At 43.8% G+C, this 22,657-nt stretch overlaps 1 protein-coding gene across 4 annotated transcripts in view; it reads left to right on the top strand.

Moving 5' to 3' along the window:
• The window catches only part of serac1 (serine active site containing 1), a 55,338-nt gene that overhangs the window by 12,119 nt on the left and 20,562 nt on the right, over positions 1 to 22,657 (top strand). For 3 of the 4 annotated variants that reach the window (XR_012099678.1, XM_073051684.1, XM_073051685.1), the window contains exons 4-8: positions 4,713 to 4,802; positions 6,239 to 6,370; positions 7,544 to 7,662; positions 11,763 to 11,891; positions 13,146 to 13,259. Coding sequence is in view for 3 of the 4 variants with exons in the window: in XM_073051684.1 (XP_072907785.1) it covers positions 4,713 to 4,802; positions 6,239 to 6,370; positions 7,544 to 7,662; positions 11,763 to 11,891; positions 13,146 to 13,259 (584 nt within the window). In the remaining variant the exon portion in view is untranslated. Of the gene's footprint in view, positions 1 to 4,712; positions 4,803 to 6,222; positions 6,371 to 7,543; positions 7,663 to 11,762; positions 11,892 to 13,145; positions 13,260 to 22,657 lie in introns of those variants that run through there. The other variant, XM_073051686.1, reaches the window with a different exon arrangement.

Here is a 22,657-nt window from a genome sequence, read left to right as displayed (position 1 = left end):
CTATTCCCTTGAAATAAATGCCAACATTGCACTTGCCTTCTGTAAATTTATGTTGTGGGGGGTTGTGCAAAGTTCCTCTGCACCTCTGATGTATGAACCTTCTCCCCATATAGATAATAGTCTGCACTTTTGTTCCTTTTTCCAGAAAGCGTTGTTGTACATATCCTGACGCTGTATTCCATCTGCCACTTCTTTGCTCATTTTTCCAATTTGTCTAACTCCTGCTGCAATTGCATTGCTTCCTCAGCACTACCTGCCCCTCCATCGATTTTCGTATCATTCCCAAACTTTGCCACAAAGCGATGTAAAAACAATGTGAAAGTATCAGTCCCAATACTGACCCCTCAGGAACACCACTAGTCATTGGCAATCAAACAGAAAAGACCCTTTTTATTCCCACTTGCTGCCTCCTGCCTATCTACCCATGCCAGAATCTTTCCTGTAATCCCATAGGATTTTATCTTTATAAGCAGCCTCATGTGTGGCACCTTATCAAATGCCTTCTGAAAATCCAAGTAAATGACATCCACTGCCTCTCCTTTGTCCACCCTGCTTGTTACTTCCTCGAAGAACTCTAACAAATTTTTCAGGCAAGATTTCCCTTCACAGAAACCATGCTGACTTTCACTTATTTTATCATTAGTCTCCAAGTACCCCGAAACCTCATCCTTAATAATAGACTCCAGCACTTTCCCAAACCACTGAGGTTAGGCTAACTGGTCTATAATTTCCTTTCTGTTGCCCTCCTCCCTTCTTAAAGAGTGGAGTGGCATTTGCAACCTTCCAGTCCTCCAGGACCATGCCAGAATGAAGTGATTCTTGAAAGATCATGACCAATGCACCCATTATCTTTTCAGCAACCTCTCTCAGGACTCCAGGATGTAGTCCATCTGGTTCAAGTGACTTATCCACCTTAAGACATTTGAGTTTGCCTAGCACTTTTTCCTTTACTAATAGCAATTGCACTCACTCCTACTCTCTGATGCTCACGGACTTCTGGCACACTGCTAGTATTTTCCACAGTGAAGACTGATGCAAAGTACCTATTAAGTTCATCTGCCGTTTCTTTATCCCCCATTACTACCTCACCACCATCATTTTCCAATGGTCCAATATCAACTCTCACCTCACCTCCCTTTTACTCTTTGTATAACTGAAAAAACTTCTAGTATCCTGCTTTATATTATTGGCTAGTTTGCCTCATATTTCATTTTTTCCCTTCTTGCAGCTTTTTTTTGTTGCCTTTGTTGGATTTTAAAAGCTTCCTAATCATCCAACTTCCCACTCACTTTTGCTACCTTATATGCCCTTTCCTTGGCTTTTATTTAGTTCTTAACTTCCCTTGTCAGCCACAGTTGCCTACCCCTGGCATTTGAGAACTTCTTCCTCTGGGACATATCTATCCTGTGCCTTGTGAACTAGTCCCAGAAACTTCAGCTATCTCTGCTCTGCCGTCTTCTCCAATCCACCTGGGCGAGCTCCTCTTTCATGCCCCTGCAATTCCCTTTATTCCATTGCAATACTGATACTGTCGTGCTTTTCCGTTTCTCACAAACCACCAGGAGACGCAGAAGATCCTTCAAGAAGTTTTAAGCTTTAATTTGCAAACCAAAGCTGAGACAATCACTGAGCTAGTCACTGATTGCCCGCCAATCATTGTGCATAGCATTTTTTATAGCAATCTTCTTATCTTAATCGCATTAACATATCCAATCATTCTGTAGCTGCATATCACCTATACATTAACTAATCAATTGCTCTTGACTAGCTCTTAATTCGCCACCATTATTTCTTTCCAGTTCACATCTTGGGCCTCATTCCTGGCCATGGTTGTTTCTCAGTCAGCCTCCCTTAGCCTCCCTCAACATTCCATTGCCTGTTCGTATCATCCTGTCTGCCACCGTTATCTCTTCATAAGCCATTCTATTGTATAATATATAGAGTACATTTCAGCTAAGCACATTTCTGCTAATGATACACAGGTGTTCTTAAATGCCATAGTATTTCTGCTAATAATACACAGATATTCTTAAATGCCATAGTATATACCTAAGAATACAATGTATCTAGTAAATGAATAAATGCATAGTAAATACTCAGTAGTCGTGGTTATATAGAATGCTGCTAATGCATAATATATTTTCCAATAATACATGTGACATGCTTCTCCCTCTGAAATTGGAGTATGAATTCAATCATATTATGATCACTGATTCCTAAGGGTATCTTTACATTAAGCTCTCTAATAGGATATGTGTTATTACCCAACCAATCTAAAATAGCCTTTTCCTGAATAGGCTCAAGCACAAGCTACTAAAAAGCCATCTCGTAAACATTCAACAAATTTCCTCTCTTGTGATCGAACACCAAGCTGATTTTTCCATTCCCCTTGCATATTGAAGTCCCCCCATTACAATTGTGACATTACTCTTATTACATGCCTTTTCCAGCTCCCTTTGCAATCAACACCCCACACCTTGGCTACTACTTGGAGGCCTATAAATGTTTCCTATAATTTTTTTTACATTTGCTGTTTAACTCCACCCACAAAGATTCGACATTCTCTGACCTTATGTCGGCTCTTTCTAAAGATGTAATTCCATCTCTTACCAAGAGAGTCACCCCACTGTCTATGCCTTCCTGCCTGTCCTTTCGATACAGAATGTATCATTTGATGTTAAGCTCTCAACTATGACCTTCTTTCAGCCACGACTCAGTGATGCCCACAACATCACACTGACCAATCTCTAATTGCACCATGAGTTCGTCCACTTTATTCTGACTGCTATGCCCATTTTAATTCAGCACCTTCAGTCCTGCATTCTTTGCCCTTTTGAATTTTGCCTCTGTTACAATTTAACTCTTTTACTCTGTCTTCATTTGTACCATTACATTGTCCTTCCTTACATTCGTGTTACACCCATCATCTACTTGTAAACCTGCTGGTTCCTGGTTCCCAACCCACTGCCATAAAGCAATGCAGAATGACATACAGGAAAACTTGGGCCACATTCAGACATTAGCTGCTATGCATCAGGTTAGTTGCGACATAAGATGCCAAGTAATGATGATCTACAAGAAACAGTCTGTTCCCCTTGCCGTACAATTGTAGGACCATTACTGCTTTGTCTCACAATGTTCTACGCCTATGTGCAAAACAGGATGACTAGAGTGAAGGTAGGACCGATCAGGGATGAAAGAGGAAACAGGCCTGGAGTCACAGTAGGCGGGGAAATAATTTGCTTCAGTGTTCACCAGCGAGGACAGCAGAAAACAGGCTACGATGAGATGGCGATGTGCTTGGTCTCCAGGTCTAACAGATGCTGCAGATGTTTGCCTTAAATCATTTTCATGTGTTCGCAAGACCCTATTAGACATTGGTCATGCTAAATACTGGGAAGTCTGGTTCATTGGTGCGACCGAAGGCAGGGGAGCTGCATGGCTCGGTTGATACATGAACCAGGCCCTCCTGTCACAAGGGGAGGAGGCACTGGTTCTGGGTACCGTGTTGAGTTGGGGGCTGGTCTGTGCAGGCTGGATCTCCCGTCACCAGCATGAAGAACATAGGATCCTGAGTTCCATGTCCATAGATCCTTCAAAATTGCCACGGAAGTTGATAGGGTGGTTAAGAAGTTGTCTGGTGTGTTGGTCTTCATTGTTGGGGGACAAGAGCCAGGAGGTAAAATTACAACTCCATAAAGCTCTGGTTAGACCAAACAGAGGGATCCTGGGGCTCACATCAATAGATCCCTCAAAGTTGCCGTGCAAGTTGATACGGTGATTAAGAAGGTGTACAGTGTGTTGGCTCTCATTAGTCAGAGGACTGAGTTCAAGAGCCACTAGGTAATGTTGTAGCTCTGGTTAAAACTCTGGTTGGGTCACACTTGGAGTATTGTGTTCAGTTCTGGTCACTTCACTATAGGAAGGATGCAGAAGTTTAGGGAGGGTGCAGCGGAGATTTATCAGGATGCTGTGTGGACTAGGGAGCAGGTCTGGTGTAGTTGGGTTGAGCAATTCCAGATTGAGGGCTTGTACTGTGTAGTAGTGTCCTATCTTCTTGCCTTGTTTAGCAGCCTCATCTGGCATCTTGTCAAAGCCCTTCTGACCATCCACAGAGTCTCCTTTGTCTATCCTGCCTGTTATTTCCTCAAACAATTTAACAATTTCAACGGATCTTTCAGGTAAGATTTCCCTTAAGGAAGTCATGCTGACTTTTGGCCTATTTCATCAGGCCTCAGGCACCTGCATAAGCAATTTCACCTCTCAACTTGCAATTATACATGCAGATAGTTAACACCTGATGGTAGCCAAAACTTCACATCTCATGTTATACACTCAGATACATCAAATGAACTACAGCAAGCAAAATAGAGAGTGTTTGGTATACTCAATAGGTCAGGCAGCATCTGTAGAGAGTGAAACAGTCAAGGTTTTTGTCAGTATAACTTTTTTTTCAATAAGATGTTCTTGGAAAGTGGCTGTTGCAGAAAAGGTTAGGATTTATTCCTTAAATTTATCTTTTTAAAAAAAAAGAGGTGGACAAATCCTTGAGTTAACAATAGATGAGCAAGGATGTGTGGAAGACTGGGAGGATAATTTGGAGCGGATTTGTCTTAGGACGTTTCCAGCCCCTTTTCTCAGTGCTTCATATGTTTCACCATTGAGTGTCCTTTTTCAAAAATCAGCTGACGGTTTGTTTCATTATATTTCAGAATTTACAAGAAACCTGCGAAAGGAACTGCACAGGGCAGTTAAGAGACTAATCCAAGCAACGGCTGGTATTTTTTCCTTATCACTGGATGGTCAGTAAGTCTTAGTATTTTCCTTGCTTTCCGGATTATGTTCTAGTATTAGAACTTTTCCTTTAGAATCCACATTGCTGTGGTGAATATGTGGTTGCTGTACAAGGATGTGTTATCATACCCAGCACAGCCCCCACTTGTCCCATTTAGCCTGGCTCAGTGTGGTGGTCCTTGAGAGCCAGCAGAGGTTGGGACCTGCCGCCCGCAGTGTTTCTGTTCCATTGACAGGAAGCAATCACGATTGAAAATAAAGTGGAAATAATAAAGCGTTTGGAAAGAAGTGAAACGCCATCGGTCATTCGAAAAGCGTTAGACTACAGTCGGTCAACGATCGGAACAATTTTAAAGGATAAAGTGAGAATAATGGAGCATGTGAAATGCCCTGCCCCGATGAAAGCTACAATTATTACTAAGCAACGCAGCAGTTTAATTATTGAAATACATACGTTTCTTAAGTGTTTTATATGCATAGAAAGGTAAAATATATACTAACCTGGGGACTGCCTGTATACGGGAGGATGTGCGTAGTTTATCGTGGATCGGGATTGGAAAAAAAATTGGAAGTTCTCTTACTAAGTAAGTTCGAACAGGTACATCTGGTATTATTTAGTGTCAGTTAGTCAAACATTTGTCTTAGTATATAGTATATATTCTACCTTTCTATGCATATAAAACGCTTAAGAACGTATGTTTCAACGCTGGGCTTGGGAATGGAAGTTCCTGATTTCAATCCAGTGACAGATCGCTCCCGAGCACGCTCTCCATCTGTGTCTGGTTGATGTGGAGGATCAAAAAACCCAAAACCCCAAAGCCCAATAATTAAACCACTGCGTTGCTTAGTAATAATTGTAGCTTTCATCGGGGCAGGGCCTTTCTCACTTTATCCTTTAAAATTGTTCCGATCATTGACTGACTGTAGCCTAGCGCTTTTCCAATGACCGATGGCATTTCACCTTTTTCCGATTGCTTTATTATTTCCACTTTATTTTCAATCATGATCATGATTATTTTCATGAACAGAAACACTGCGCATTCGGAGGTTTGATGCCGGGTCCTAATGTCCACCACACTGAGACAGGTTAAATAAGGTCTGGGGTTCTGCTGGGTCCTAAGGTCCACTGCATTGAGACAGGTTGAATAAGGGACTTGAGCATCCACGTTTTTTGGAATCCGCGAGGAGTCCTGGAACCAATCCCTCGCGGATAAGGAGGGCCAACTGTACTTGGGCATGGTGATATGATTCAGTGCACTGTAGCAATCTGATGTTGGTGTTGCACATTCTATCATTAATGTTATCCATTGTTAATTTGTTTTGAGAGTTAATTTTTTCTCAGTAATTGTTTTCATAAGTACACAAATTGCAGTGGGTAGACATGTTCCATATTTATATTTTAAAGTATATAAATCACAGTTGTCACAGTTCTTGTGTTTTACAGAGAACTACATGAAACTAGATGTGGAAGACCAAGAGTCTGATTTGTGGCTGCTTCTAAAACGGACTCGATCTACGTTAAAAGCTGTCCGAGTGCAAGCTGTCCAGGCCCTGGCAAAGAAATATCGCTGGCATGGTAGAGCATTGAGCACATGTTCATAATTACTGATCAGTGGATAAAAAAATCAGAGTTTAACAATCAATGTCCCCTTTTATTTAAATGTTTTAAAATGTTCACATCCTCGTGTTTTTGTTACTTTAAACAGTCCAGGTTTTTCATGGTTCAGAAAAACTGGCAGCTAAAGGAGGGGAGAGGACAGCAAGGGCTGATACTTGAAAGGAAGGTCAAAGTAAATTTTCTTATCAAAGTGTGTTTCTGTCCCCATAGACAGTACTGCCCTGAGATTCATTTTCTTGCAGGCATTCGCAGGAATAGAAAGAAATGCAATAAAATTTATGAAAAACTTACGTAAACAAAGACTAACAAACAACCAACATGCAAAAGAAACCAAGTTGTGCAAATAAAAAATAAATAAATAATGCTGAGAACATGAGCTGTAGAGTCTTTGAAAATGAGTCTGTAGGTTGTGGAATCAGTTCAGAGTTGAGGCGAGTGAAGTTGTCCACGGTGGTTCAGAAGCCTGATGGGTGAAGGGTAATAATTTCTCCTAAACCTGGTGGTGTGGGACCTACCTTCTTCCCGATGGTAGTTGCCAGAAGAGGGCATGGTCTGGATGGTGGATGTCCGTGCTGATTGATGCTGCCTTCTGTGGCTGCGCTCAGTGGTCAGCAAGGTTTTGCCTGTGATGGATCAGTTGTCATTCACTCGGCGATGCTAGGGGTAAGAAGAGTTCATTTGTGAGACCCAGTGATCTAATGGAGGAGATCCAGTTTGAGGGAATTTGCAGCAGTGGGTACAGTTAGTGGAGTCAGCAAGCAAAGGACACAGATTAATGTCTGAAAGAAAGTGCTGGGGAGTGGTATTTTTCACACCGTACTTCGGATGGTTATTATTGGCAGTTTGCCAGAAAGAGTAGTGTGAGCAGGATATATCCCAAATAGGAAAATTTGCTGGACCATGTAGAAAGAAGTTCTTCCAAAGGCTCAACTTAGACTGAATTACCTGAATGCCCTCCTATGCTGTTTGATTCCTAATAACAGGTGATACGTTGCACAGAAAAGCTGTGTGATTTGCTCTGCTCTATAAATGGTCACTGTTTAACTGTAAAAGTTCAGTCTGTGGTGAATAATGAAATGCCAACACTCCAAGTGTTACTGTTAATCCTGGATAAATGTTCTTCATTTACAGATTATCAGTACAGAACTGTGGCCCAGGCATGTGATCAGAAAACTTGCATAGGGCTAGCCAGATCTAAAGACATTGATCTCCGCTTCTTTTTACGCCCTCCTTTACCAAAGTCAATTGAGGTTGGTAAATCTGAAATACATTGCATGTTACTGATTATTCACTGTTAGTTACACTGATGGTGAAGTTGTGGTCCCATTGAGCATTACTGGCCAAACAGAAGCAGCACCATATCTGGACCAGAGGCAGTTTCAGAAAAGCTGCTTTAGATCAACAACATTGTTCTGGTATAAGTGCATCTGACAATTCTTGTTATAAAAGATTGTGTGAGTTGGTTGGTACTCATGCAAGCTTTCCTTCTGCAGGATGTTGATGCTTCCAGATAGGTGATAGTTGGGACAGGATAGTCAATAGCTTTATTGTTATAAAGTCGGGTGATTTATTTTTTCTGGAATGAGCTCTTCATATCAGCATCTACTTCTGAAGATGTTGCTTTTGGATTTCTATAATTGATATTCCTCAGCCAATAGAAGATTAAGGCAACAGTTTGATGAGTTTGTTAATATTTGCTCTTCAAAAAGATTTGTGTGAACTGAAACAAACTGAACTTGGGAAAAAAATCTATTATTCTTCTATAATAAAAGCACAATACACTGGAAACACACAGCAAGTCCGGCAGCAACTGGAAACGATTTTTTTTTCAGAATTATTTTTTGTGTGATTATTTAACTGCTGTCTGATATGTGTTGTGTGTGTGTGACTGTCGGTACTGTGTTTTGCACCTTGGCCCCAGAGGAACGCTGTTTCCTTTGGTTGTATTCATGGGTATTCCTGTATGGTTGAATGATAACTGAACTTGAACTGGGAAAACTTTGTTTTCTTTCTCCCTCTTATCTAAAGTTAAAGTAGCCATGGCGTGGTGCAGAAATGGAGGTGTGGATGTTTGAATCATGCAGTTACTCTGTGGGTGTCCATTTCCACACTGGTAATATCACCTGACCTGGAAACTCCAATCCATGCCTTTGTTCCTGCCAGACTTCATTCTTCTAGCACGTTCCTGGTTGGCTTTCCTTATTCTATGCTTATTTGAAGCATCTTGTCTTTGTTTTGTTAAAGGTTGCATTAACTGAGCTGATTTAGCCTTTAACCTTGCTCCATCACTGCCTTTGCACATTACACAACAGAATGGCCTGCATAAAGGAGTTGTCGGGTCTTACTCCATCCTCTAAAGCAAGATAAACTTGGTGTAGGGACAACACGAGTTACGAATTTTAAATAGGTTCCTCCAACTTGGTTAGGATTTAGTCTTCTGACATAATTTTCAGAATCGAGTTTAATATCACTGGCATATGTCATGAAATTTGTTGTTTTGCGGCAACTGTGTCTGTGTGTGTGTGTGTGTGTGTGTGTGTGTGTGTGTGTGTGTGTGTGTGTGTGTGTGTGTGTGTGTGTGTGTGTGTGTGTGTGTGTGTGTGTGTGTGTGTGTGTGTGTGTGTGTGTGTGTGTACACACATAAAAAGAAAAGAAAAATTTCTGAGTTTGTGTTCGTGGGTCTATTGTCCATTCAGAAACTGGTAGAGGGTTAGAGGCTGTTCCTGGAATGTTGAGTGATTCAGGGTAATACATTTGCCATTAATTTCTTTAAATCATTTTCCTTTTTAATTAATCTTAAAAAAAGCCACGTCGAAATGCTCAGTGTGGGTAATCAGTGTATATATTTCCTAACAACAATCTGCTGTCAAAGTTTCTCCGAGTGGTGTACTTGTTAGGGAGGCAGTCTGGTGTGCTTGCTCTGTGTTGAGCATTGCTTCAGTATCTTTATCTGTGATCAACAGCTTTAAAATGATTTACTCTGAGGCCCTCTTCATCATAAGCTGGTGACTTCAACCAGGCCACTTCAAGAGTGTTACAAAATGCCACCAGCACGTCTCTGTCCACCCAGGGGCCTAAGCACCCTACACAGCCCATCGAACCGACCCCACATACACACTGGTAAATCAGACCACCAGCCTGTGCTGTCTACAAACAGAAACTAAAACGTGAGGATGTAGTTTAGAAAGTCATTCGGTGTTGGTGTGAGCAAACAGATGAGCTTAGATGTGACTCTTTTGACTCAACAGACCGGTCCATATTTAAAGACTCAGCACCCAACCTAAAGGAATCATGACTTTACCAGCAAGTTTGTAGAGGACTGTGCCCTAAAGAAGTCAATCCAGATGCTCCCAAACTAGAAATCACGGATGAACCAGGAGATCAGAACCAGGTTTATTATCTCTATCTTATATGATGCAAAGTGTGTTGTATTTTTGTCCAAAGTAATACAATTACAATAAATTATAAATAAAAGCTGCAAAAAATAGGAATAATAGGGACTGTTCAGAAATCTGATGATGGGGGAGGGTAAAAGCTGTTTCTGAATCAGTGAGTGTGGATCTTCAGGCTCTGCTTCCTCTCAGATGGTGGCAACGAGAAGTCAGCTTGTCTCAGATGATGAAGAGTCCTTGATGGATGCTGCCTTGAGGCACTGCACCTTGAAGATGTCCTCTGTGGGGAGGATTGTGCTTGTGATGGAGCTGGCACCCCAGCCCTCTGTAGCCTCTTGGGATCCAGTGCATTGGAGCTCTGTAATAGGCTGTGATGCCACTGTTCAGAATTTTGTCTAACACATATCTATAGAAGTTTGCAAGAACCTTTGATGTACAAAACCTTCTCAAACTTTTAATGAAGTAGGGCCACTGGCATGTTTTATTTGTGATTGTATCAACGTGTTGCAGCCGGGACAGATCCTCGGAGGTGCTGGAAGCCAGGAACCTGAATTTGCTCACCCTTCCCACCACCGAACTCTCAATGAGGACTGGTGCATATTATCCTAACTTCGCCTTCCTGAAGTCCACAATCAGTTCCTTGGTCCCACTCCTTACTGAAGTCCGTGACTGTGGGATTCAAATCAAGGTACAACCTTTGTAAAGCTATCAAATGAATAGGTTTCCTTAGAGCTATTCATATCAGTCTGCGGGGGTATTTGCGGATATTTTAACCTCTTTTAACAGAGTCACTGAAGTAGCGAGTGAAACGTCGACATCTTTCGGTGTGCATCTGTTTGAAAACTGCAAGTCTCGTCGGGAGTGAGCCAATAGAAAGAAAGAACGTTTAACTGGAGTGGCCATTGTGAGAGTGGGGAAGTGTTTGGCAACAAGTCTCCTGTCCTCACAAAGTGGCGTGGTGTCCCAAATAAATGAAGGGAATCTGGTCTATTTTCTTGATTAGTTTTTATTCTTTAAGAGTTGTCCCAAATAAGCAGCTGCGCTGATTAACTGATGGCCCAATTAACCAGAATCCACTGTATATGGTAATATACTTTGATACTAATTTTACTTTGAACTACCATCCCACATGTCTTTGGGATCTGGAAGGAAACTGAAGCATCCAAGGAAACGCAGACAGGCGTAGGGGGAGTACGGAAATTTCACACGTTACCGGTAGTCAAGAATGTGGGAGCTACAAGGTTGAGTTTGTTGTCGTATGCACGGGTGTAATAATGAGCCTAGTTACAGCTGTGTTACAGGCAATTAGCATCAAATAATCAGTATATTGTAAATTATAGAGAGTCTTTACAAGAAAAAACACAATCAGAACAAAAAAGACCAAAGGCTATTTTAGTGCAAAGTGATCGAAGTGTTGCTATACTGACGTTGGAATTGGAGTTGTGCTGGTGGTTGAAGGGAAGTAGCTGATCTTAAACTTGGTGGATCTGGTGCTCCAGGCCTCAGTGTCTCCTGTGTGATGATGGGCTTGGGTAGTGGGGATCCTTGATTATATTGCCTTCTTGAGGGAGTATTTCCTGTTGATACTTTCAATGGTGGGAAGCTATGTTCCCATGATGTGTTGGACTGAGTCCACTATTCTCTGCAGCTTCTTGCGTTTTTGCACATTCAAAGTGCTGTACCAGACCGTGATGCAACCAGTCAGGATACTTCTAACAGTACACCTGTAGACATGTGTTAGTGTTCAGAGACAAGCTGAACCTCCTAACAAAGTGAAGTCACTGGTGCGCCGTCCTTCTGATTGTCACTGTACTTCCCGTTGTTACTGTGTTGTCCAGATGATCGAAATGAACATGCGGGTAAGATGTATAAATGAAACATTAAAGAGGTGAAGACAAGTAGAAAGCTAAGAAAATGTTTCTGTATTTAGACTGTTCTGTTCGGTTTCTATATTGTAGGATTCGTACATCGAAGATGAACTAAGAAACCTGTTGGCATCCCTGCCACAGGCTGAAGTGGATCAGTGTGTGCAATACTTCACCTCACTGGCTTTACGGGAGAGCAATCAGGCTCTGTCAGCACAAAGGGTAAGCCCAAATTATCCAGTCCCACGTTGGCATCTAGAAAGTAAGGGCCAATATCTGAAAGTCAAGATGTAGAGTCGGTTTGAGCAGGACTAAGAAACGAGCGTCATCTGCAGTGCGGTAGCCTGAACTGTCAATGTAAGTCAGGATATTGTCGGTAGTTCAGTCGTCATGGGAAGCTTAATCATCATATGAAGAGTAAAGCAACTTTGTAGTAACGTCTAGGCAAGCAAATTTATGGAATCCATTCAAAATAATTTCCCAGATTATTAGGTTGAAAAACTAACAGGGTTACGAGCTTTAGTTTTACATGTTATATATCATGACAAGGTTAAGTAATAATTAACAGTCTTGTGGTAGGGGGTGAAAATTATAATACTGTCTGGTTTACTTAAATATGGAACTAAGGTCTCTGGCTTAGGGAAATAAAAATAATAGCTTAAGTATGAAGGGCTAAGGTTGTCTGAGAAATGTGGCTAGAAAGTACGGAGAAGCTCAAGATTTCAAATGGTGGAAAGCTGAACATAACATAAGAACATAAGAGATAGGAGCAGGAGTAGGCCAACTGACAGTAATGCTCAACGGATCAGGAATCTGTGGAAAGTGAATAAGAGTTAATGTTTCAGGGCCATGAGTTGTTTTTTTAAATGGTAGTGAGTTAAAAATAATGCAAGTCTGCAGTGATACAGAGGTTGCAGTGGAATTGGAAACAGAACGAGATGGGAAGGTCTCTGTGTGGGTGGAGACTGGGAGAAGTGTTAGCAGCCTACCGGCATCTACAGTGATTTTGCTTTTGCACGTCTCGTTCAATCAACAGCCACCTTTTCTCCGCTGGGCTCCATTATTTGGTCCTCTGTCGCTATCCCACCGACTGTGTCACAAATCAGTCATCGATTGCAAATAGTTATGTAGCAGACCAGAGGAGTTGGCAGTTGTGGTGTTTGTGCTCTTTACCAGTTGTCCATCAGTGTTATTCACTTGTTCAATGTTTATGACTTTTCTTCCTCTTGAAATCACTATTTCACAATTCTTGTTAAGTGTATCCATCTTTCAAAGCTTTAGTAAGCAGATCATGCTGAGAATGACATTGTGTTTTGTCTGTAACTCCCTTCGCTTCCATTTCCAGCCGAAAGCTGTACATAGATCTGACTACCATACAGCGATATTTGACAATACAACATCATTATAAATTCCTCTGAATGTTTAAGCTGCTGTGAAAAGCCATTGCTTACTTTGCATTATTGCATTATGTTCTAGGGTGGCCTGTGGTGCTTCGGAGGAAATGGCCTACCTTATGCACAGAGTCTAAGCACTGTCCCGAGTGAGAAGGTTGAATCGTTTTGTCTGCAAGCTCTAGCTAAACATTCTGAGGTAAAGGTTCATCCAGTGAAATCTCTGAACCAATTCTGCGGTTGTGTGTCCAGTTTTGCCCTCCTTATTATCTAAGAGGTGGTATGGACTTGGTACTGTTTTATAAGACATTGGTCAGACTGCACTTGGAGTAATGTGAGCAGTTTTGGGCCCCTTACCTAAGAAAAGATGTGCTAGCATTGTGAGGATGTTCACCAGAAATGAAAGGGTTAAAGTATGAGGAGCAAGTTACAAGATTTTCTTATGTGTGCTGAAGACTTTGGCACGAAGTCTCTACATGAGTAGAAACTGGGTTAGTTTAGAAGAATGAGAGAAGAACTTGTTGAAACGTACCTTGACAAGACTTGACAAGTCAGATGCAGTGGACATGCAGCGGACAAGTCAGATACAGTGGGTATGTTATCCTTAGCTGGAGAGACTAGAACCAGGGACCACAGTCTCAGCAAACGGGCTTCTTCACTTGGTAGTTGGTGAATCTGTGGATTTCTCTGCCACAGAAGTTTGTACTGAAGTATAAATCTAGTAAAGATGGCACTGAAATGTGGCAATGCTTTGCATGCAGCTCCACTGGGAATCATCAGATATTCCTGCTTAGGACTACTGCAGCTGAAATCCAAACTCACAGCTGTGGTACTTCAGTAAGCAACATAGCTTTTAGATGTTAAAAACAAATCTATCAATACCCAAAATTGACAAGCCCTGCAGAATGTCTTCTAAGAAAATGGAAACGGTGACAGTGCATCAGTCTACAGGTACGATTAAAATGTAGAGGCCTTGGACCACCGTACCCGAATACCTTGCTAGTGAACGTACAGTCTGTGGAAAATAAAACTGAAGACCTCAGGGCAGGACTGCTGTGCTGGAGGGACATCGTGCACTGCTGTGTAGTTTGCTTCACTGAAACATGGCTCCGCTCTGCCATCTCGGATACCCAATGGCTTTGTTGTAAAGATGGTTCAGTTGAGTCTTCTAAAGGTAGAGGGGGAAGTATGCTTCATCATGTTGCACAGATGTGATGATTCCATCTCAGTCCTGGGAGATCCAGTGGCTAAATGTCATCCATTTTATCTGCTGAGGGAGTTTTCCACCATCGTTGTGGTAGCGGTGCACATTCCAACTCAAGCCAACGTTACGCAGGCATCGGAGGAGCTGAGCACTGTGATCAGCAGGCATGAAACAGTCCACCATGATGCCTTAAACGTCATGTGGGGGGTCTCAATGAGGCCAATCTGAAGAAGTCTTTGAATAGCTACCACCAACATACTTAATATTGCATTGTGCAACTGGATTCTCGATTTCCTCACTTGCAGACCCCAGTCAGTTCAGATTGGCAACAACATCTCCTCCACGATCTCCATCAGCACAGGTGCACCACAAGGCACAAGGCTTAGCCCCCCAATCTACTCACTTCACACTTACGACTCTTGCGGGCATACTCGATACATCCACAGTGTGCGTGGGGGAGGGGGTTTTGATGTTTGGTGATTTTTTTTGAGCAGGTTGGTTTCCTGGTGGGTCTTTTGTTTAATGACTGCCTGTGGGGAAGACGAATTTCAAGGTTGTATACTGCGTACATACTGTACTTAGATAATAAATGTACTTTGATTCTATTATGGTCATTATATAAGACCACACCAGCTTGGACATTCAACCAGAGTGCAAAAAGACAACAAAGTGCAAATACAAAAGGAAATAATAATAAATAAATAAGCTATGAATATTGAGAACGTGAGGTGAAGAGTCCTTGAAGATGAGTTCATAAGTTGTGCAAACATTTCTATGATGGGGCAATTGAAGTTGAGTGAAGTTATCCCCTTTGGTTCAAGAGCCAGATGGTTGAGGGGTAATAACTTTTGCAGAACCTGAGGCTCCTGCACCTTCTTCCTGATGGCAGCAGCAAGAAGAGAGCATGTCCTGGGTGGTGAGAGTCTCTGACGATGGATGCTGCTTTCTTGCGACAATGCTCCTTGTTGACGTACTCAATGATGCGGAGAGCTTTACTCATGACAGGCTGCACCATATCCACTGTTTTTTGAAGGATTTTCCATTCAAGGGCATTGATATTTTCAAACCAGGCTGAGATGCAGCTGTCAATATACCCTCCACTACACATCCATAGATGTCATACCGAACCGTCGCAAACTCCTAAGGAAGTAGAGGCACTGCTGTGCTTTCTTCATAATTGCCCTTTTGTGCTGGGCCTTGGAGGTCCTGCGAAATGATAATGCCCAAGAATTTATAGTTGCTGGCCCTCTCCACCTCTGATGAGGACTGGCTCATGGACCTCTGGTTTTCTCCTCCTCAGGTCAATAATCAGCTCCTTGATCTTGCTGACAGTGAGTGAGACACCATTCAGCCAGATTTTCAAACTTCCTCCTGTATGTTGATTCATCACCACCTTTGATTCTGCCGACAGCAGTGCTGTTGTCAGCAAACTTAAATTCTTAGCTTCACAGTCATAAGTGTAAAATGAGCAGAGCAGGGGGCTGAGCCTTGTGCCTTGTGGTGCACCTGTGCTGATGGAGATCGTGGAGGAGATGTTGTTGCCAATCTGAACTGACTGGGGTCTACAAGTGAGGAAATAGAGAATCCAGTTGCACATGCAATATTAAGGCCAATGTCTTGGAGCTTATTACAAACAAGAGAAGATCTGCAGATGCTGGAAATCAAAGTAACACGCACAAAATGCTGGAGGAACTCAACAGGCCAGGCAGCATCTGTAGAGAAAAGTACAGTCGATGTTTTGGTCCTGCCAAAGGGTCTCGGCCTGAAACGTCGACTGTGCTTTTTTGCATAGGTACTGCCAGGACTGCTGAGTTCCTCCAGCATTTTGTGTGTGTTGTCTTGAAGCTCGTTGATTAGTTTTGAGGGGATGATAGTATTGATAGAGCTGTAGTCAATGAAGAGCATCCTGATATATACATCTTCACTGTCCAGATGTTCCAGTGTTGAGTGAAGAGCTATTGAAATGAAACTTTTAAATGTTGGTAATGTACCCACCTCAAGTACTATTTCTGGCAATTCATCCGAAATACACAGCACCCTTGTGTGAAGAAGCTGCCCTGACATCCCTTGGAAATCTCATGTCTCTGATCTTAAACTTCTGTCCTCTTGTTTTCAGTACCCATCCCTGGAGTGGTGGGCGGGGGTGGGGGGGGGGGGGGGGAGAGAGACTATGCCTTTCAACCTGTCTGTGCCCCTCATGAACTTGTTTTCCTCTGTCAGGTCACCACTCAATCTGCCACGTTCCAGGGAATGAAGTCCTAGTCTAAGCAGCCACTCATACACAGAGTTACAGAACTGAAATAGGTCCTTCAGCCCATCTAATCCGTGCTGAACTACTAATCAAATTACTCTAATTGTACCTATCCAAACTTAAGGGCTGAAATCGAACTCGCATCGACTACTTCTACTGGCAGGTTGTTCCACACTCTCACCACCCTCTAGGTGAAGACGTTCCCCTTTAACAATTCACCTTTCACCTTTAACCCATAACCTCACCCAACCTCAGTGGAAAAAGCTTGCTTGTATTTACCCGATCTATAACCCTCATCATTTTATATACCTCTATCAAATCTCCCTTCATTATCCTATGCTTCACAGAATAAAGACCTAAACTGTTTATCCTTTCTCTATAACTCTGGTCCTCAAGATCTGGCGACATCCTGGTAAATGATTTCCGTGCTGTTTTCAGTCCAGTAACAGGGTGATCAAAATTGTCCCCAGTATTTCGAGTGCTGCCTCACCGATGCTTTTTGTAACTGCAACGTAACTTCCCAGCTTCGATACTCATTGCCCTGACTGATAACAGCCAGTGTGCCAAACAGCTTCTTCACCATCCAGTCTCAGTGTGACACTGCTTTTGGCTAACAATGCACTTCCACGCATTGTTCACTCTGTGTCCTAACACCCCCCCACTGCTCTTCGATTCTATCCAGGTACAAGTTCTATTCTGGCTTGATCTCCCAAAGTCCAACAACTCACATTTATCTGGATCGAAAAACATTTGCAAATACTCAGCTCATGTACCTAGCTATTCAAGATATCCCTATGAATTTTCATAACTTTCTACACTATCTACAACTCCCACTTTAGTATTGTCCACAAATTTACTAACCATGCCTTGTATGTTCACATCCAAATAGTTCATATGAATTATAAACAACGAAGGTCCCCTGTGGCACACCAGTAGATACAGTCCTTTAATCTGACAACCAGCCCTGAACCCCATTTCCGACCACTGAGTCAAACCACTCTCTCCCCTGGATCCCATGCAACCTAATCTACAACCTCGCCTGCCATGAGGAATTTTGTCAAAGGCCTTCTAACGGGCACTGTCCTACCCTCAAACACCCTCTTGGTTATCTCCTCAAAGAACTCCCTAGGGATTTGTCAGACACGACTTCCCATTCAAAGTTGTGCTGACTGCCCCAAATCAGGCAGTTTGTTGGTAGATCCTAGCCCTCAGAACCCCCTCCAGTCATTTACCCATCACCAGAGTCAGAGTCACTGGCCTGTAGTCTCCTGGTTTGGTTTGCTGCCTTTTTTCAAACAATGGCACCACATTACCCACCTCCAGTTCCCCTAGAGCCTCACCTGTGGTCAGAGTTGAAGCAAAAATCCTTGTAAAGGCATCACAATTTCTCCTTTAGCTTCCCACAAGGTCCCTACCTTAGAAATTACTAGGCTTACCTATAGCCCTCTAGTTTACTAAGCTCCACTGTCTCTCATCCTCATATCCCTGTCTCTCCAAGGAGAAAAGGCCGAGTTCCCTCAGCCTATTCTCATAAGGCATGCTCCCCAATCCAGGCAACGTCCTTGTTAGCTCCATCATTTTCTCCACAATAAAAATCTAAGAGAAATATTCCAAAAAAAAGTCTCACCCATTTCCTTTGGTTGCACACCTTGACAGCAGTGCCGGCCTTTAATCAGACCTATTCTCTCCCTAGCCACCCTTTTACCCCTATAGGATGTCTTGGGGTTTCACCTCATCTTACCAGCTGTATTCAAGATTAAAGTCATTTCCTGTACACGAGGGTAAAAGAGAATGAAATAATTGTTACTCCAGATCTGATGCAACACCCAAAAAAGCACAAAAGATAAAGAGCACAATGATAATGAAATAAACACCATAAATGTAAATACAAGGTAGCCTATATGCATTGATTGATTGTATGTCCATAAAGTGACACTAGGCACAGGTGTGCCTATACAATAGGTAACTAACAGGAAATAATAAAGTGGTGGGGGGGGTGTGGAGGAGAGGATTTAGTGGGAATAGGTATTGATCAGCCATACTGGGTGGGGAAAGTCCTCATGGCTGCTATGTAGCCTCCTCCCTGATGGGAGGGTGCAAAGAGTCTACGGCAGGGTGGATTGAATCCTTCGTGATGTTACTGGCTGTTTTCTGACACCTCTGTCTCTGTCTGTGGGTAGGCCGGTGCTGGTGGTGCAGTGACTACCCGCTGTGGAGCCTTCCTGTCTGCCACAGTGCTGTTTCCATACCAAGCAGCGATGACTCTTGTTGTGAGGACGCTCTCTATTGTGCCTCTGCAGAATGACATGAGCATGGATGTGCAAAGTCCAGCTCTCTTCAGCCTCCTCAGGAAGAGGCATTGGTGAGCTTTCCTGACTGTGTAGGATGTGTTCTGGGTCCATGAGAGGATGTGAGTGATGTGCATTCCCAGGAGTTTGAACCTGCCCCCACTTTCCGCCGATGTAAAGGGGGGGTGTGAGCGGTGCAAGCCCTCCTGGAGTTGATAACCATCTCCTTTGTCTTGTTGACATGAAGCAAGAGGTTACTTGCCTGGCACCAGGTCTTGAAGACTTCCAGCTCTTCTCTGTAGGCCGTTACGTTGTCGTTGGTGATGAGCTCTGCCACAGTTGTGTCACAACGTGATTATCGGATGTTTGGCCATGCAGACGTGTGAGCAGTCTGTACAGCAAAGGACTTGGCACACAGCCTTTTGGGGGGCACCTGTGGCGAGGACGATGGGGAGGGAGGAGTGGTTGTGCATCCTGACTATCTGAGATCTGTTCGTTAGTATCTCTCTCATAATCTCTTTTTGCCCTCATAATTTTCCAGCCTTGTCCTTCACTCTGACAGGAACATACAGACCCTGAGCTCCAGACGTCACACTTTTAAAGGCCTCCCATTTGACACACTCCTTTCCTTTCAAACAATCTCACTCAATGGCTCCAAAATTTGCTCTTCCCCAATCCCCTTAATTTGTGAACCAGTTATATCCTGCGTCATTACTACATTAAAACTGATTGTTCAAGAGCTGTGAGGTAATGTTGCAGCTCTATAAAACCCTGGTTAGACCACACTTGGAGCATTGGGTTCCGTTCTGGTTGTTTCGTTATAGGAAGGATGTGGAAGATGCAGAGGAGATTTACCAGGATGCTGCCTGGATTAGAGAGGGTGCAGAGGAGATTCACCAGGATGCTGCCTGGATTAGAGAGGGTGCAGAGGAGATTTACCAGGATGCTGCCTGGGTTAGAGAGGGTGCAGAGGAGATTTACCAGGATGCTGCCTGGATTAGAGAGGGTGCAGAGGAGATTCACCAGGATGCTGCCTGGATTAGAGAGGGTACAGAGGTGATTCACCAAGATGCTGCCTGGATTAGAGAGGGTGCAGAGGAGATTTACCAGGATGCTGCCTGGATTAGAGAGGGTGCAGAGGAGATTTACCAGGATGCTGCCTGGGTTAGAGAGGGTGCAGAGGTGATTCACCAAGATGCTGCCTGGATTAGAGAGGGTGCAGAGGAGATTGACCAGGATGCTGTCTGGATTAGAGAGGGTGCAGAGGAGATTCACCGGGACGCTGCTTGGATTAGAGAGGGTGCAGAGGAGATTTACCAGGATGCTGCCTGGATTACAGAGGGTGCAGAGGAGATTCACCAGGATGCTGCCTGGATTAGAGAGGGTGCAGAGGAGATTTACCAGGATGCTGCCTGGATTAGAGAGGGTGCAGAGGAGATTTACCAGGATGCTGCCTGGGTTAGAGAGGGTGCAGAGGAGATTCACCAGGATGCTGCCTGGATTAGAGAGGGTGCAGAGGAGATTCACCAGGATGCTGCCTGGATTAGAGAGGGTGCAGAGGAGATTTACCAGGATGCTGCCTGGGTTACAGAGGGTGCAGAGGAGATTTACCAGGATGCTGCCTGGGTTACAGAGGGTGCAGAGGAGATTTACCAGGATGCTGCCTGGGTTACAGAGGGTGCAGAGGAGATTTACCAGGATGCTGCCTGGGTTACAGAGGGTGCAGAGGAGATTTACCAGGATGCTGCCTGGGTTACAGAGGGTGCAGAGGAGATTTACCAGGATGCTGCCTGGATTAGAGAGGGTGCAGAGGAGAGTTACCAGGATGCTGCCTGGATTAGAGAGGGTGCAGAGGAGATTCACCAGGATGCTGCCTGGATTAGAGAGGGTGCAGAGGAGAGTTACCAGGATGCTGCCTGGATTAGAGAGGGTACGGAGGAGATTTACCAGGATGCTGCCTGGATTAGAGAGAGTGCAGAGGAGATTTACCAGGATGCTGCCTGGATTAGAGAGGGTGCAGAGGAGATTCACCAGGATGCTGCCTGGATTAGAGAGGGTGCAGAGGAGATTTACCAGGATGCTGCCTGGATTAGAGAGGGTGCAGAGGAGATTCACCAGGATGCTGCCTGGGTTACAGAGGGTGCAGAGGAGATTTACCAGGATGCTGCCTGGATTACAGAGGGTGCAGAGGAGATTTACCAGGATGCTGCCTGGATTAGAGAGGGTGCAGAGGAGATTCACCAGGATGCTGCCTGGATTAGAGAGGGTGCAGAGGAGAGTTACCAGGATGCTGCCTGGATTACAGAGCACATTTTATGAGGAAAGGTTCAGGGAGCTAGGGCTTTACTCTTTGAAGCAAAGGAGGATGAGAGGTGACTTGATAAAAAGGTGTATGAGATGATAAGAACCAATTGGTAGATTGGACAGCCAGCACTTTTTCCAATTAGTGAAAATGGTTAACACGAGGGGGCATGATTTTAAGGTGATTGGAAAAACACATGGGGGGGGGGGGTTCTGAAGTAGTTTTTTTTACACAGAGTGCTGGGTGTATGAAATGCACTGTCACAAGTGGTGGTAGAGGCAGATACATTCCGGAGACTCTTATATAGGCACATGGATGAAAGACAAATGGAGGGTTACATGAGAGGGAAGGGTTAGATTGATCTTATTGGTTAAAAGGCTGGCACAATATTGTGGGCCAAGGGGCCTGTACTGTGCTGTAATGTTCCAAGTTTGATAGAATTATGGTCGCTGGAACCAAAGTGCTCACCAACAGATACTTCTGCCACTTGCCCACCTCATTTCTCAGGAGGATCTGTATGTACTGTCACAGGTTTAAACCTGACAGGAGGTGGAGTGCTCGGTGGCTGCAGTGGAATGGAAATCTCGTCTTCAGTGGCCCTGCTCGAAGGCATTTTGGAAAGATGGCACGTTATGGGATTAAATGGGTGGATTATTTGCCTCATGACTGAGTGACTGCCTTACATTTGGTCCAGATGTGCAGCAGCATTCTATAATATCCGTGCTCCTGAAGATAAGATCAGAGATGCACAAGTTAGTCAGGAGTAGCCGACAGATTAAAATTCATTTATTTATTTATCATGTGTGCATCGAAACATACAATGAAATGCATTGTTTGTGTTAATCACCAACACAGCATGTTCACCACAGAACAACAGCAGCAGAACAAAACCCCTTGCCTCACTAGGCACCCACGAACACTCTCACACGGACAGTCCTCCTACCCAGGCCTTCAGCCTCTAGAGGGCTTGTAGACATTGGGCCTTAGACTTGCCCAGTGGGCCTATAGGCCCAGAGCTTTGGCCAGCGGGCCTTGCCTTCTGGACTTCTGATCGACCTTTTGGTACCAACCCCAGGACACACTGATGACAATGAATGAAGACTCTGACTCTAGGCCTCAAACTCTGGACTCGGTGATGATGAGACCCTGAATGCTAGGCCTCAATTCATCACACCGACTTGTGTACCCAGGCGGTCACTGACCCTCGTGCTTCCTGCCTGCACAGAACTCCGATCCCAGAACCCGCCAATGACTTGTTGACCTTGGGGGGGCTACCAGCCCTTATCCTTGCTGGTCTCCCAGCATGACACCTAACCATGGATGTCCATTGTCACAGGTTCATGTTGCTGGCCTTCAAATGTGGAACTGAGGCCTAGACTTCAACCTGACCTTGAATTCCCCTATATCCCTGTTCCTAAACCCTAACTCCCCTCTCTGACTTCAAGACCATCCCTGCGAGCCTAAAAACAACGAAGTGTGAGCCTTGACTCAATGGAGACTGCAGCTTGTCACCATCTTGACTGGATTTTTTTTTAACCATAAGATTTATTAA

Source organism: Hemitrygon akajei, chromosome 7, assembly GCF_048418815.1.
Source record: "Hemitrygon akajei chromosome 7, sHemAka1.3, whole genome shotgun sequence".
Lineage (NCBI taxonomy): Eukaryota > Metazoa > Chordata > Chondrichthyes > Myliobatiformes > Dasyatidae > Hemitrygon > Hemitrygon akajei.
The sequence above is the reverse complement of the archived record's forward strand: the minus strand, read 5'-3'. Positions and strand labels throughout refer to the sequence as shown.